This window comes from Poecile atricapillus, unplaced genomic scaffold, assembly GCF_030490865.1.
Source record: "Poecile atricapillus isolate bPoeAtr1 unplaced genomic scaffold, bPoeAtr1.hap1 scaffold_274, whole genome shotgun sequence".
In the NCBI taxonomy this organism is placed as follows: domain Eukaryota; kingdom Metazoa; phylum Chordata; class Aves; order Passeriformes; family Paridae; genus Poecile; species Poecile atricapillus.
In genome coordinates, this window is record NW_026709076.1 from 1,399 (window position 1) to 17,374 (window position 15,976).

At 51.5% G+C, this 15,976-nt stretch overlaps 1 protein-coding gene across 1 annotated transcript; it reads left to right on the plus strand.

Annotated features, from left to right (window-relative positions):
* Positions 1 to 3,104: 3,104 nt before the first annotated feature.
* Positions 3,105 to 7,912, plus strand: LOC131574371 (ER membrane protein complex subunit 5). Its single transcript, XM_058828814.1, has 4 exons — positions 3,105 to 3,249; positions 3,777 to 3,829; positions 4,656 to 4,759; positions 5,743 to 7,912. Exons 1-4 carry the CDS (start codon positions 3,120 to 3,122, stop codon positions 5,903 to 5,905), a joined length of 450 nt encoding a protein of 149 aa, XP_058684797.1. The 5' UTR covers positions 3,105 to 3,119; the 3' UTR covers positions 5,906 to 7,912.
* The last annotated feature ends 8,064 nt before the right edge of the window (positions 7,913 to 15,976 follow it).

Sequence of the window (15,976 nt, forward strand, 5' to 3'; positions counted from 1 at the left end):
TGCTCTGAGAATAAAGTGAGCACTCAGGCAGGTCAGGGAGAGAGGATAATCAAGAGGAAGAAATGTCCAGGAGAGGAAGAACAAGGTTAAGGGCAAGTGTGAAAGCATGAAAGGAATAGAAAGTCACATGGCTCTGGGCCAGCAGGAGAGAGAAGACCTTCCATGCTTGGAAGCATGTCTTCCCCCAGCACAGCTCCTGTCCCAGGAGGTGACCATCCCCACCCTGGGCAGGAAGCCAGAAGCATCTGAATCCCCCTGAGCAGTGGCTAGAAGGAATCTGAAAATGCAGAGCAGTATTTTGTACCCCTGAAAAAGCAGACAAATATTTCGTGCCTGCGGGCTGATGAAAGCATCTCCACCACTTCATTTGGAAGGACACTTCCAATTAACTGGAACTTGGAATCACAAAAGCCAGTGGCCCAAACAGGTCAAGTCACAGCCTTCAGATCAAAGCTGTCTGCTGGGTGGGAGATTCGGCCACGTCTGACTCTGTGGTCACACATCACCCCCAGTCAGCAAGGGCCAGAGGACAGACACTAACTACAGCATGCAGCAGGAGATGCCTTCTCAATCCTAAATTCAACAAATCTTCCCTAGATACAGATCCAAGGCCACATTAATCACTTCCCCAGCACACCTCTCAGTCCTACTTTGGTTGAACTCAAAGTCATGCCAGATAACCCAGGGAGGGCCATATATGGCCCCTCCATACCCTGGTTCAGGCCACTTCACGAGGCCATGTCACCTCAGTACATCACACGCCACCATTAGAACCCAAATGTCAACAGCTCCACTCCACTGACCCACAGCCTTGCTCCATTTCCCATGGGAATAAACATGGGGCTCCTCTCTGAGAGATCCTGTCACAGGGAGGAGGAACTCCAAAGGTAGGGGCTTGGGCACACAGGTCCCCAGGCAGCAGGATAGGAGGCTGCTGGCTCTGCAGGCTCCTGAGCTTGGCAAAGGGTGGGAAAATCCCCCAAATCGCCCCTCCACTCTACTTGGGCAGCTTCTGGAAATCTGGAAGCTCTAAACACACATTGGAAGCACAGCCTCTGGCCCCAGCATGGGATCCCAGGATCACAGAATGGCCTGGGTTGGAAGGGGACATTGATGAACATCCAGTTCCAACCCCCCTGCCATGGGCAGGGACACCTTACACTAGACCAGGTTGCTGAGAGCCCCATCCAACCTGTGATGCAAGGCTCCTGGCCAGTGTAACAACAGGTTTGTGCTGCCCCAAGTCCCCACTCTCGATGCTGGAGCAGGAAAGTGGGACCTGCCAGAGCTTGGTGACGTGGTAGCCCATGACCCTGCCAGCTTCACCCTGTCAGGCCGTCTGGAAAAACCCAACCAGTTCCTCGCTGCCAGAGATTTGGGAGTAACTCTGCCCTCGAGAGCCCTCCATATCTAGGGTTTGGAAAACAACCAACCCTCCCTCCAGCAACACGCAGATAAGGCTCAGCACGGGACATAGCAGGACGGGGCTGTCCCGGCGACACGGCAGCGTCCAGCTGCACCCACGAGAGGATGTGTCGTGTCCCACTCACCCGTTCGCCCATCAAACAAGCCCTGTGGCAGCCCCTCGGCCAGGGACCACCAGGCACTGACCGGGAGAACGATGCGCTGCTGGTGCCCACTCGCGGGAGTGGGAGCGGGCACCGGGCAAGCAGCCAGCCCCGCAGCCGGCCCAGCGAGGAGCCGGGACTGCTCGGGATGGGGCTCCCGGCGCTCGGGGCAGCTCCCGCACGGCTCTCCCGGAGAAGGGGCGGCGGGGCGGGGATGCCCGCCTGGGGCGGGCGCCGCTCACCGTAGATCATGGCCAGCCCGGTCTCGTGGAGGAAGCGAGCGCGGCGGTGCTTGAAGAGCCAGATGGTGAGGATGGTGAGGGTGAGCAGCAGGATGAAAACGAGCAGGTTGGCGCTGTCCTGACGGTGACTCTCCTCCGCCGCCTTCTCGGACACGATCTCCTCCTCCAGCGCCCCGGGACGCGCCGCCGCCACCTCGGCGCCCGCCGCCCCCCGCGCCCACAGCCCCGCGGCCGCCGCCAGCACCGGCCCCGGCCCCGCCATCGTCCCGGCACCGGCCCGGCCCCGCCGACACCAGGAAGCGGCTCTGGGCGCAGGCGCCGGGGGCGGGAACAGCGCGGGGAGCCCGGATAGGGACGGGCCGGCAGCGACGGAGCGGGAAAGGGGCGAGGGGGAGCGGGGGAAGGGGGAGGCGCTGGGGAATTGGTGAGGCGAGGTTTGGGAAGGAAAGGGGTGCCAGGGGCTGCCATGAGCCCTGGGGGGGCTGGGACGAGCCGTAAAGAACGGGATGCGAGAAGGGGGAAGGTGATCAGAGTTCAAAGAGGAAAAGAAATCCCCAGGCAGACTTGGTGCGAGGTCAGGAGCGGGTGGTGGGTGTGCGCAGGGTGCTTTGGAGGGATGGCCTGCAGGACACACCCCGGCTCTTGGGGAGACGGGGTCCGGGGGGATCCTGGAGGCTGATCGTGCCTTCACACCGTGCCAAGGCATGTGGATGGTGCCAAGAGCCGCCGTCAGCCCCGAAGTGGGATCAGGGTAAACTTCTCTCCTTTTTTACCATGAAATAGAGGGGGGACGCGTGAACCCGGTGGGTCAAGGGTTGCAATAAATGTCAATGATCAACTTAAAGGTGACTTGTAGCAAACGTTTTCAAAGAATTGCCTTTGTACCTTGGGGGCATGGAAGACCCAGGATGCTTGGTTGTGTGGGACCCTGCTGCTTTCTTGCCTTGCCCCAGGCCTGGCTCGGCCAGGGGAATCCCTCTTGCACGTGTTGCGTACATCCCTTTGCCCGTTTTTTCTTCCACCGGTTTCTCAAGCTTTGAGGTTAAACACGTGGGGAGGGAGAATTAACTCGGGCATCACTGGCTCTACGCTCTGTTTTCGGCTGGAAGGGATCCGGCCTGGCCCGGTGGAGGGAAGGGCCCCCTTCTCCCTCAGACGCCCCCCAAGACCATCCGTGGCTCCGGGGGCCCGCTCAGCCCCTCACATTTTATCAATGGCCCCGCGTGGGAAAGCAGCGGCGTGGCCCCGCCCCCTGGCGCTGAAGCCACGCCTCCCTCGCAGTCGGGCGCGGTCTGGCCCCGCCCCCTCGATGACGCCATCATCGCGCGCCGGGGCGCCCTGGCGGCGGCGGGCGGCTATGGCGGCGGGGTCGGTGTGGAAGGGGCTGGTGGGGCTCGGCCTGTTCGCCCTGGCACACGCGGCCTTCTCGGCGGCGCAGCGTGAGTCACCGCCGGGAGGGGCGGGCCGGGGCGCCCCGGGATACCGGCACTCCCACACGGCCGACGGGGAGCTCCCGGGGCGGGGGCCGGGCCGGGCCGGCATCATCATCGTCCTCAGCCGCGATCCCGGCGGCGGGGGCGGCCCTGCCCTTGGGGGCCGGGCTGCGGGGAGAGCGGAGCTTCCGGGAGGAGCGCGGGGCTCGGCCCGGGCGGGCGCCGCAGCAGCTGGGAAGGGAGGGAAGAGTGAAGGGTGGGAAGGGGGAGCTGGCGCCCGCCGGGTCGCGGCTTCAGCCTGGCTTCTGCCGTCCGGCTGCCTCCGCCCCACGGCCCGCCCCCCTCCCGGCTGCTTGCGGTAGGGCCAGCCCTGCTCCGGAGCAGCGGAGCCCCGCAGCAGCACCGGGAGCGGCCCGGCTGCCCGAGGAGGCTGACACGTGTCTCTGCAGCCGATTCTCTGGGGGTTTGTGCTGCCGGGCTGTTTATTTGTGTACACAGAGCGTTTGATGCGTGCGTGTGTTTCTGTTTTGTAGATCGTTCTTACATGAGGTTGACAGAAAAGGAAGATGAAACGTTGCCCATAGATGTAAGTTTTTGCAATGTGTGAAAGGTGTGACTGTGGGGTGGTTTAGTCGCTGAATTGCTTCCTTTTAATGTGCTGGGCAAGCATAAAGGATAGGTTTTAAACTGCAGTTTCATTGGAGCTCCCACTGTCAAAAAGAACCACATTTTTCATCCCACTTTCCTGAGTGTGGTGTAGTTGTCAGTGAAACCAAACCCCAGGTCCAGACCTCCCTCTCTTTTAGAACTACCCTGGAGCATCTTGTCCAGGATTCCCTGATTGTAGCTTTTGCATCCATCACCTCCTTTGCAGCATAAACATCCTAAACCCTCTGGCTCTGGTTGGGTGACACATGTTTATCCAGTGTGACTGTTTGAATCCCAGCACAACCTGCTTCAGGAGGGGGACTTTTATTTACTTTATTTGCTTGCTTTTCAAATTTCCACTTCAGTTATCTGTTCCCTCTCTCCTTAATCAGAAGGGCAGGGAGATCAGGTGCCCAGGAGAGCCAAGCACGGCGCCTGGCCTGGGGCTCCAGGCGTGTTCCTGGCAGGAGTTTGGATCCTGGAGTGCACAGAACACAGTGTTTGGTCTCAGGCTCTTGCTGAGGAACTGTGTGAGTCCATTCAGTTGGTGCAACCCAGACCTGTGCTGAGGCAGCTGGAGCTCTGCCAGAGTTTTGCTGTGCAAATAGGAGAGAATTTTAATTCTCCTGTGCCTGGATTGCCCACCTCTATTTGCTGTCACTGGATGAAAAGCTCAAGAGATACTGTGTGAAAGCTGAGATTTTTTGGTAAACATGCAGAACACTCAGTAATGGATGTGTTGCACTGTGCTCCCTCTGTTGCAGATAGTCCTGCAGACTCTGCTGGCCTTTGCAGTCACCTGCTATGGGATAGCACATATTGCAGGAGAGTTTAAAGACATGGATGCCACTTCAGAACTCAAAAATAAGTATGTTTTATTTTTCTTCTTTTTGTACACACCTGTATCTGCTTCTTTGTACAAACTGAAATCACTTGTCCTTAGCTCAGTCCTTCATTGCATGCTGCAGGCAGTGACCCAAGGGGAACAGCCACACCTGTGAAAGCCAGCAGTGTCTTGAGTTTTAGGGAGAGTTAGGTAAGAGGCAGAAATCAAATAAGCTTCCTGCTTTTCCTCATCTGAAATGCTGCTGTGCAGACTTGGTAGAGGAATGAAATGTGCAGGTGGGAAGTAGAGCTCAGGAATCACCACCTGCTGTTGTGACACAGTCTCAGACTGCAGGGTTTGGCTCACACCCTGCTTGTGTTTGCTTCCTCATTGAGTGTTACACAGTATACTCAAGGCAGCACATCTGAAAGACTTTAAGAAAATAAGGGATTTTGTATCAAGATTTTGAAGAGGATAGTTGGTTAGAGCATGCCAAGATCGTAGGTTCAGCTGCTTTATGAGCTGTTCACTTCAGAGATGGACTTGATGATCCTTGTGGGTCCCTTCCAATTCAGAATGTTCTGTGAGTCTGACAGGAAATTGGATGGGCAGATGTTGCCTCTCTGACCATTTCCAAAATCACAGGGGAATATGGGAAGTGAAAAAGTTGACATAATTGTATTTCAGAGGGTTCACCTAAAGCCTTTACCGTGAGGCATCCAGAGGGATGGAAAGCTGAGCATCATCAGGGTGTTAACACAAGTGACAGCTGAACAAAGGCTGGCATGTGGTGTGTCAGCCCCTGAGCTCCAGAGACGAAGGGGAAGTTTTGACGTGGACATCTTGTGGTCTTTTTCACAACTGGCTGTGTATTTCCTCAGTGTTTAGGAAACTTAAAAGCAAGCAAGAGTTTCGGGTTGAAAACTTGTATTTCTGTGTCTAAAGTCAATGCACCCCAAACTGACTGTTCTAAACTCCCTGCTCTGACAGAGTATTAACCTTGGCTTTTTACATTTATTTTGAAGGACATTTGACACATTAAGGAACCATCCGTCTTTTTATGTATTTAATCATCGTGGTAGAGTATTATTCCAGTCCCCAGACACAGTGAATTCTTCTTCAAACCAAGATGCTTTGTCATCCAGCTCGGCACTGAAATTTCGAAAACTTGAACCTCTGCGCCGCTAAGACTTTTACAGATGATACCAATAACCCAGGACACTGAGATGTAATATTCAAGTCGGGGATGTAAACACTTTTTTAATTTCTGGAGCAGTATTTATATTGATCTTCCAGACTTTATAGAATATATATATATATAAATATATATATATAAACTAATGACCTTCTTTGTACACTGTTAATGAGAATGACCGAATTGTGGATTGGCAATGCAGTGTAAATTCTACTGTTATGCTGTAAAACACATCTTCAAAGTTTCAGATATTAAAACGAGTTGCAGCTAACTTAACTTCAGTTAAAACAAAAAGCAAGCTAGTTTTTCCTGTAATTAATGTTCTTTGACAGGAGGGAATGTTTGAGTGTATTTATTTTCTCAGTTTGCTTGCACTACAGTCTATGGACCCCCTCAGAAATGCTGTGTGCACTGCATCACTGAACAGCAGGAAAAGGGGCAGCATCTGATCCTAGAATGCCTGTGGGACACCAGCACGGTGTGGCAGGGGAAGTCAAAGAGATTGCTTTCAGTTTTATTTTTTTACAATGCTGAAAAACAGTTGTGTGAAGGGTTATTCTTTTTTTCCTGATTTTTCACTACCACGTTATTTCCTCGTTGCCCTCCTTCGTTTCATGTAAGTTGCCCCAGGTTGCCTGGGCTGTGGCTGTGCATTGGTGCTTGTGTGGGGGAGGCAGCTCACGTAGATAATCTGCCACACTCCGTGTTCTCCAGCTGTGAGCCAGGGAATGTTGAACGCTGTGTACGTGCTGAACATGGTGTTGGCACCAGGTACAACCTCCAAGTCATCTTCATGTTTAAGTATCAGTAAGAATTGTTCCTTCTGTGAGTGATCCAGGGGTAGAGTCCAGCAGCTTGCTCTGTTTGCTGGCACTAATCCAGGACAGCTACCCCTTTCCTGCCAACAGAGCCTTCCACCTTGATTTTTCCAGCTGAGCCCTTCATTGATTTAAGATTACTGTCTTGATTTCATGTATTAGAACTGATCATATTGTCCTTAACTCTTACTTATGTCTAAATTCTTATCTCCCCTCAGGGGCTGAATCAATTCTAAAATCTCTCTTAGTCTGGCTTTTCACCTCCCTGATGCAGCAGAGGGAGGGTAGGTCGAGATACCGGTGGGGCCAGCGAGAATTTGGCCTAGTTGGAGGATGTTTCACTGGCACAATGGAAACTCAGCCTTTTGTCCTGGCATATGTTGACTTGTGTTTGGTATTTTTTTAAACTGTTAAGAACTGTCAAAGGCAAAAACTTGGCAAAAATACTGTGTTAACCGAAGCCTCTTTCTAGCTCTGCCCGTCCTATGGAGTGGGTGCCCCAGTGCTCGAGCAATATCCGTGGCTGCTGCTCTACAATCACTCCTAAGCATCTGGGTTTGATTAGAAAGGGTTACTCTGCCAGCTGAAAGCATCTGAGCAGCAGGATTAGTTCCTAAAGTGTCCTGGTTCCCCTCTTGCTGGTGTCACAAATCAGCTCCTGCCAGCACCAAAGGCCTCGGAAATAGCATTGGGTCATCTCTCCAGTGCGGACAGAGCTGTTCCCTTGGGGAGCAGGGCTGCAGTGTGGCAGCTGCTGCACAGAGGGGAGGCTGAACATGGGCCAGGTGACCTTGTGGGGCAGAGGAGAGACAGAATTAGCAGAGGGTGGGAGAAGCACAGCAGGAGCTCAGTAACCACTGCAGTAGATGGGTTCTGTAGCCGTGGTTGCAGCGAGCCCTTTGCAGAGGGTCTTAGAGCAGAGCTGCCCACACAAAGCGTCTCAGAAGCCCCATTTGTCCCCATACAGGGACCTGCCTGAGGTGGGAGGTGCTGCTGGGACAGGGAGGTGGAGAACATCACCTGCTGCTCAGAGCAGGTGCTGGGAGCACCCTGTGGCTGAGCCAGGGCCCTTCTTGTGAGGAGTAGCCTCATTCTGCAGCAGCAACGGTTCTATCACAAAGCTGTTCAAATTATTTTTTCTTATTGATCTCACAATGTCAAATAAAAATTGATATCCTTAAACTGCTTGTTTGTTAATTTCTGACCATCCTGGAGCCTGATGCAGCAAATCTTTGGTGAGTGACTTTTTAAAAGTGACTGCCCAGCACTGACATGAAGTGATTGCCTTAATTATGGCAGTTCTGTGTGAAAGTGCTGTCTGCCCTGCTGTTCATTACTGGGAGATAAGATCAGAAGGGGGGATCAAAATAGCTGCAAGTAGCTGAGTAAAACTCTTAGGAGGGAAATATTACCAGCCTGGGAAATCTGCTTGCCTTTGAGGCTCCTTGTCATCCTCTCTGGCAGAGCTGACATATTTTCTGTCTTCAATTTAACCACAGTAAAGGCTTTTCTACCGTGTGCTAATCCCCTGCCAGCCCACAGACAGGCTCCTGCAAGGTCTGGTGTTGCAACAGCCACTGGAGGAAACACTCAGGCTGCTCCTGGGGCTGGTGATAGTTAAAATCCTGGACTTGAGCAAGATCACTTTCCTTGCTCTGCTTTTCCACTGGGGGAGGTTGAAAAGTTAGCAAAGCACTGGAGGAGTTTGCTCAACTACAGCATCCATCAGGATTGCACCAGAGAGCAGCAGACTCACCCCATCTGTTTTCTGTGCTGCTGCAGTTCTGCATCCAGCACAGAATATAAGAGGAAAATACAAATAAAACCAGTGCTTTGGGAAGGGGCACCTTAACTAGCTCCCAAATCCACCTCATGCTTACCTTGCAGCATGGAGTTCTTCACAGATGAGTTTCTCTTCTTGAAAAGCAAAGCAAGAGTTGAGCCAAGAGATTCTCGAATTAGACTGGAGTGTTTCCAGCCTCGCCCAGTGCACATTTACAGCCGTCACATCTTGAATTGCTTTGGCTACAAGCCATGATATTTCTACTACATTAAATAGTAAAATAAAAAATATGTGCTGATAATTTCCATTCATTGCTGAAGTAGCAGGTTTAATCTGCATTATTTTTGAAGGGTTTTTGAACTATTCCAGTGAAAGCTCAGTGGGGAATTGCTAAGGAGGGCAGGAGTCATTTACATCCTTGCAGGTGAGGAGATTTGGTTTGTTTCAGAGATTGGTCACTTGTGCAGCCCTTCCATGTGAGGCCAGAATAGGAGTGCAGCTGGCAGAAGCACATTCTGGAGGTCAGTAAGGGCTGAACTGCAGCACCATGTGTGGAAATTTCCTCCTGGTCACCCCCTCTGACGTGTCCCAGATGGAGCCATGGCTGCAGTCTGGGGCCAGGACCCACATGCTCCATGCCCCACTGCTTCCCAAAGCTGGAGCACAGCTTTCTCAGGAAGGCTGGCAGCTAATGGCCCCTTCCAGGTGCTCTGGAGCACCCAAAGTCCCCTTCGCTGAAGAAAGCAGGGAATGACAATTACTTTCTAACCCTAAAATGATTTTTGGCTTCATTACCACTTGCTTCCCATGGTTCGGGTTCTCTCGCACTTCAGCACACTGCAGCAGATCTGCCCTTCTCCATCTCTGACACTTGCAGCAAGGACATTATTGTGGGGACATTATTGTGGGGACGTCCTCCAGCTGGATACAACCCCCCACCAAGAGTGGCACCATTTCTGCTCCCTTTTGCCACCTGCACCAAACAGCAGCAATTTTCCAGCAGACGGTTTGGGAAGGCTGAGGCTCACCCTGCAGCATCAGGGGCCACTGCTCCCGGGATCCCTGTGGGAAGCCCCCCAGTTGGGCAGGGAAGCTGCAGCTCTGCAGTTCCCTGCTCTCCCAGCCATGCTGTGCCAGACTGGCAGACTGCCTGCAGAGGGGAAGGGCAAAGCAAGGCTATTTTGAATGTTAAACAAGCAGAAAAGACTTTGGTACCAGCTTTCCACAGCCAGTATTAACGGCAAAGGCAGAACACTCCTTGGATTTGGCCTTGAGGTTCACCTTGAAGCCATAATCACCAGGGGCAGAACCCCAGTGGAAATAAATCTGATATTCCGGCAGGTAAAAGCCTTTTAATCAACCCCAGGTTGGTCTCAGTGACACAATGCCATTTCAAAACGCTTTGGACTGCGACGAAAGCTACATCCTTAAAATGGCAGCTAATTAATTTTCCTGTCCTGCTAACTTAATCCTTTTTCCAGCCAAGAAAGGCAAATGGGAGTTCACAGAGCAGCGAGGCAGCCAGGAGCCTGGCAGCATGAGCAGGAACACAAGCCCCAGGGCTCCTTGGCAGAAGCCCAGGCTGTGCAGTGTCACAGCTTCCCAGACCATTTTAATAGGAAGGGAGATGGAAAAAAAATAAATAAAAGGTGACATGTGGATTATCAATGGCTCCCCCTATGCCAGTGGTCCCAGGGAATCCACAGCCCCCACACAGAGAGATGTGGCTGTTTATTCCCAGTTCGTATCCCAGTGCTGCCAGGCAGAGCACCCAGCCCTGGCAGTGCCCTCCCTGCCCAGACTGGTGCTGGCTGAACCAGTTCCCCCAGGATCTGCCAGGGGCGGGCTGTGCTGCAGGGGCACTTCACTTTGGATTCAGAAAAAAAAAAAAAATAATAGAAGGAAAGAAAATATTCCCCTCCTCCCCCAAGGTATTTCTGCTGTGTGTTTTAGAGCAGTTATGGGCCAGCCACAAAAGGCCAGTGCTGATGTCCCCAGAGCCCCAGGCTGCTCCAGAATCCCTTGTCCCCACCCCAGGAGGTCTCTGCTCCAGTGCAGGATGCAGGAGGAGCGTCCTGTGTGCACAGCAAAGGCTGCAGCAGTGATTTATTCCCCATCCTGGACACAGAAGTGCACAAAACAGGAGACAGCCCAAAGCCGTTTTGGAGCAGCCAGTTTGGCAGGCAGTCCAACGAGGGCCTCCTCTTCCCCACATCCACATCAGGCTGTCACTCCCTGGGCCATTCCTGAAGCCTCCAAGGCACCCACAGGCCTGGGTGAGCCCCCAGTGAGGCACCACCTCCCAGCACAATGCAAAGCACATGGAGGGGAGAGAAGGGGCCAAATAATGCCCCCTCCTTGCCCAAGGCCACCATGCTGCTCTACAGCCCCCTGTCACACATGGATCTCTGCTGAGGGACCTTGGGGATGGTGGCACCATCTCAAAGTCACCAGCACCACTCTGAAGCTGGAGCCAGCTGCTCCTTCCATACCTGTTTAAATACAACTCCTTCAGGTCACAAAGGAAAAGCCACAGCAGAACGAGGGCCATGTTCATCTCCCATAGGAGAGACCCACATATCCCACAGCATGCACCAGGGCTGGTTAAAAACCCAGGTCTGCTGGTGGCCAAGCACAGCCGTGGCCATGCTGCTGCCTTGGGTTGTCCTGGGCTGGCAGGGAGGACAACCTTGGAAACAGCCTGAGCTGTCTCCCAGCATGGTGGGCAGGGGAGCTCTGCAAGGCACTTCCTTCTCTGCCTTTGTGTCTTGTGCTCAGGGCAGCAAATGCAGAGCTTGAAAGGGGCAGACCTGAGGCTCAACCCCACCACATTCTGGGAGCAGAGCAACGGGATGCTCCACAGAGATGAAGTGCAAGTCAAAACAGGAGCAGTGAAATAAGGAGTCACAACAGATGAGCTCCAGATAGAGCAGAGCACTCCATCAGCACAAAATCCCCTTGCAGGGCCCCACACCAGCCTCAAACTGAGCACAGCACAAACCTCCCAAATCCATCACTGGTCAGTTCCTCAGAGAAGCTCCCACCTTGTGCTTGAGTCTGAACAGGGAAAGGTTTTCTACCTTTTTCTGGTTTCTTATCATAGCCAAGAGCTGTCCCTTTAATCTCCTTACCTTCACAACCCCTTCCCCCTTCAACAGTGGGTACACCAAGTCCAGGGGTGCAAGGCAGACCCTGGGAAGTAGAGTCTGTTGTATCTACATTTGCAGGAATTCAGCTTTGGCCACCTGGAACCCAGATAAAAAACAGCTTTCAGGTGGCCCATGAAGTCAGAGCCTCCTCAGGGTCCTGATGTGTGAAGAAAATCCACCACCATCGCTCAACCTATTATCCAGCAACTGTTTCCCATCACAGCCTGGGCTGTGACTCACCAGTTACTGCCTTTCCTGCGGGGAATTCACACACAGTTCCCAGGAGCCGCTCTGACCCGGTTTCACCTGCTGGAAGCCGCAGGGGCTGCCGCAGCAGCAGCAGCTCGGTGAGAGCCTTCCCAGCTCACCGAGCCCCAGCACGTCCTGCCCACATCCAGCTCCCAGCGAGCCAAAGGCTGCCGCCGCTCACTGGCACTCCTGCCCTCTGACAGAACTCCTGCGGGAGGGTTTGATGGCTGTGATACACTTAAAACAGCCTCTTCCAGAGCTCCCGAGTCCTCCCCACCGTCTCCTTTTCCACTAATGATCATTTTGGATAGAGGCTTCTAAGTTCTGTGCGTGCAGAGGAAGGAGCCCTGAACGCATGGATGCCAGCAGAATTTCAAAATGTGCTTTCACTGAGCTGCAAAAGGAAAGGTGCTGGAGCAGCTCGGGTCAGGAGCCAAACTAACAAAGAGGCAGTACCACCACAAGTGCTTGGGCAGCTTCTCTGCAGCCCTCCTACCTTCCTTTCCAAGCTCCTGCTTTTTTCCAGCCCCAGAAGCACACTGCTAGCCAGAAGGCACCCACTGCAGCCACCTCTGTGTGGAAGCAGTAGGGAGCCTGTCCTGCCTCCACCTCACACTGCTACCATGCCAGACCCAGCTGGCAGGTGGGAAAGCACAGGCAAAAAAAGGAACTCACTGACATGTACAAGAGCCCAGCAGCCAGTGTGTTGGTTTGTGGTGGGATTGTCCACACCAGGGAAATAATTCAAGTATGCAAGACCAAATTAGGGTTTTATAATCATCTTTGTTAGTGACACACTATATGACCTTGGGTAAGTCCCTCCATCCATCTTTCAAGACTCTCAGAGGAGAGCCACAAGACTTTAATTAGCAGCCCTAAAAGTGCTCGAGATAGTTTGTCTCTCTTCCAAAATAACCAACTGCAGATGAATTGGAACAATCTTATTTTCAAATTCTGCAAGCAACTGGGATCCAGGCTGCTCTCAGATCAGTCACTTCAACAACATAATCAAAGTTAAATGTGCCAGCTGTGCATGAAGGGTTTTAATATGCTGTACAGACTGGAAAACAGCTCAAAGAATCAATGTTATTTTTCCATGGCTGGGATGTCACTGTCGAGCAGCTGCATTATAATCATCTGCAATCAGCAAAATGCCTTTTTTTTAATCACTTTCTAGTCTTGGGGAACAGGGCTCATTTTTATTTCTGTCCTACTTAGGAAAGCACCCTTGATCCCTAGACACCCACTGCCAAGGGATCAGGCAGCCACTACAGCAGTGAGCCCTGACCAGACCTGTGGCTTCTCAAACCCCAGATAACCTGACAGCCTCCTCAGCTCTGACAGGAACTGCTCACACTGCTACCACCACCTCAAGAAACACTAAGTGCATTTCCACAAACCCAGCAAAAATCAGCTCCAGTTGCCTATTGTCACTGATCCAAGATGTGGGATGGTTCCAGATCAGTCCCTCCCTGTGGGAAACCTGAGCACAGCCCAGCATCCTTCTCTGCAAGCACCACCTCTGCACAGCTGCCAGGTGAACCAAGGGGGAAAAGTCTCTTAATTCCATTCTTCACAAAAGACTGAACTCCTCTTCGATATATTCTACATGTTAAATATTTACAAATACAATTTAACATTAAAATATACACCTGCTCTGGAGTATATGACAAAAAACAGGCTGACCACACAGAAAAAGCTTTGCCCTAACTACCAAAATACTTTATAACCCTCTCCTCCTGTTCAACATCCTGCAGGGCTCTGAGTACTTTTCAAATGAGCATGCACCATGGGGATCATTCCCAAAAAGCTCTGTCCCTCCTACCAGCTGCTCAGCAGTGGTGAGTGGAGCACTGGGATACAGCAAATTGCCAGAGGTGTCCAATATTTTAAGGGACATTATGCAAGACTAGTTGCTTTAGAGGAGTGACAGTGATTGAGATGACAGCAAGCATATACAAATGCCAAGGATCCAGCTACTTCCACTGCAGCTGGAGCTGGTCCAGGACTAGGGAACAGCCATCAAATTCCCACTGCAGATGTAAAGATAAAACTTCCCCAAGCTCTTACAAAAACATTAGATCTCCAGCAAAAATCTCAACTGAGGTTTCCATTCCACCACCCTTCCCAGGCTAAACTATTATTTTGGACTGCAATATAAATTGTTTGAGAGCTTCATTCCGAGCTCAAAATCTGAAGAAATATGCAGCTGCTTTGAGCACTTCCCAGCTCCTGGTAAAGGACAATTTTCCTTACATGGTACCAGCAGTCCCCATTCCTGGCAAAGCCATGTGGCTGAAGGCATGTGCATCTCAGTTCTTCCACTGCCTATGGAAATATCCTCCAGCATCTACCACGAGGCTGTACAAGTCTGTACAACCCTTTAACTCCTTCCTTGGTGCATCCATCCTCTGAACTCTGAGTAATCAACTGCTCAAGGCACTAGATCTGTGCTCCCAGCCCTGAGAAGCATCTTGTACACTTTTAAAATGAAGGCTCTGATGCGGAGGGGTGAAGCTGAACCACCTCCCACAGCACACAAGCAGCAACTGCCTTCCCACAGCCCCTGTCTGCACTCCCAGCTCCACTGACAACCACAGAGCTCTCCTGCCACACTGCTTTAGCCACTACCAAGAGACAACACCACATCACAGACTGAGAGTAAGAAAAACACCAATGCCAAAGCCAAGCCAACAATCTTTTGCTGATGAAACAAGAAGCCAGGTTGCAGCTCAACTGAATGAGTAATTTCAGGAAAGTTCAACATTTTTTGTTTAGTCCATCCTCCTTGAAATGATCTCAAGATTCAGATTTAGAATACAGCTTAATAATTCCTGCCGGCCAGAAGATTTTTGCTAAATCCCAAGGCATTCTTCTTCTCCAGTTTCTTCCTTTTCCACTTAGGATAGACTTCAGTTTGTTTTTGCAGACCTGCAAGCAGCAGCTCCTTTTAATGCCAGTGACTAACATCCTTCCTTCAGATCTCTGCCAAACCTCCTGTCTGCCAGATCTGAGGTGACTTTGGCCTTGTTTTCTGCTTAACTAGGTTGCACATTCTCAAGACAAGCACTCTCAAGTCCATTTGCTAAAGGTGTGATGTTGCCATGTTGCTGGAACGAAACACTGCAATTGAGCTTTATAGGTTTTTTTAACTGTTTGTTTCTGTTGTGTAATGCATTTCTTGTATTTTTCCATCAGAAGTTTCTTAGTAGATGCTAAAAAGCAGACCAAAAGAAATCAAACTCAACAGCCTACGCTGCTGCCATTTCAGACAGGCAGTTTAGAGGAAGAACCAGGAGAAAATTACCAGATTGGAAAAAACCCCCAAAAAATAGGTCTGGGTTTGTTTTTTTTTACAGTCTCCTGCAAAAGGAGACATACAATTGCTTGACCACAGCACAGTAACAGCCTCCTCAAGTGCTATTTTGGAAGATAAAAATCACTCTCTGATGCTGGTTAAATATGGCAAGAATACACGTGCCCACAATAAACGAACTGTGCCCCCAAACTGGGAACCAGACACCTGCCATAGTGACCAGCCTAGGAGCTGCATGGCTTAGGAGGAAAATACCTGGATGTCTACAAGGGAAAAAACAAAACGAACACACGAACACACACTGGCCTAGTTAAGAGAGGATCAGAAAATGGATGTAGCAGAACTCACACAGATATCCAGACTCCAAAGCACCTCACAACCCTTCCACCTAAGGCAGGGGAAGTGCTAAATTTGTCAATTCAGCCTGTTAAACAGTGCTCCTTACAGGAAACACAGATCAGTATTTCTTCCCTACTTCCCAACATTCAACTGTGCCACATTATTTCAACATTACATAAACAAGGGTTCAAATATATAAGCTTGAGCAAAGCACAAATGGCTTCCAATTCCAGGATGCATCAGTGGACCCATCCTCTGAGCCCTTGCTGAAGGACACTCCTGCTGTGAGAGGCTCACCTGTCACACAGGTCACAGCCCTGGTGACACAGCTCTTGCTGCTGGGCCATGATCTGCACCAGGAAAGGCAAGGCCTGACACCAGCGTGGCCCTCCTGGCTGTCCCTGAAGTGC

Bases quoted from the DNA above. Each gene is read 5' to 3' on its own strand.
- LOC131574371 (XM_058828814.1), top strand. From the start codon at position 3,120: ATGACGCCATCATCGCGCGCCGGGGCGCCCTGGCGGCGGCGGGCGGCT. The intron at 3,250-3,776 runs GTGAGTCACCGC...TCTGTTTTGTAG, and splicing joins GGCCTTCTCGGCGGCGCAGC to ATCGTTCTTACATGAGGTTG. The intron at 4,760-5,742 runs GTATGTTTTATT...TTTATTTTGAAG, and splicing joins ACTTCAGAACTCAAAAATAA to GACATTTGACACATTAAGGA.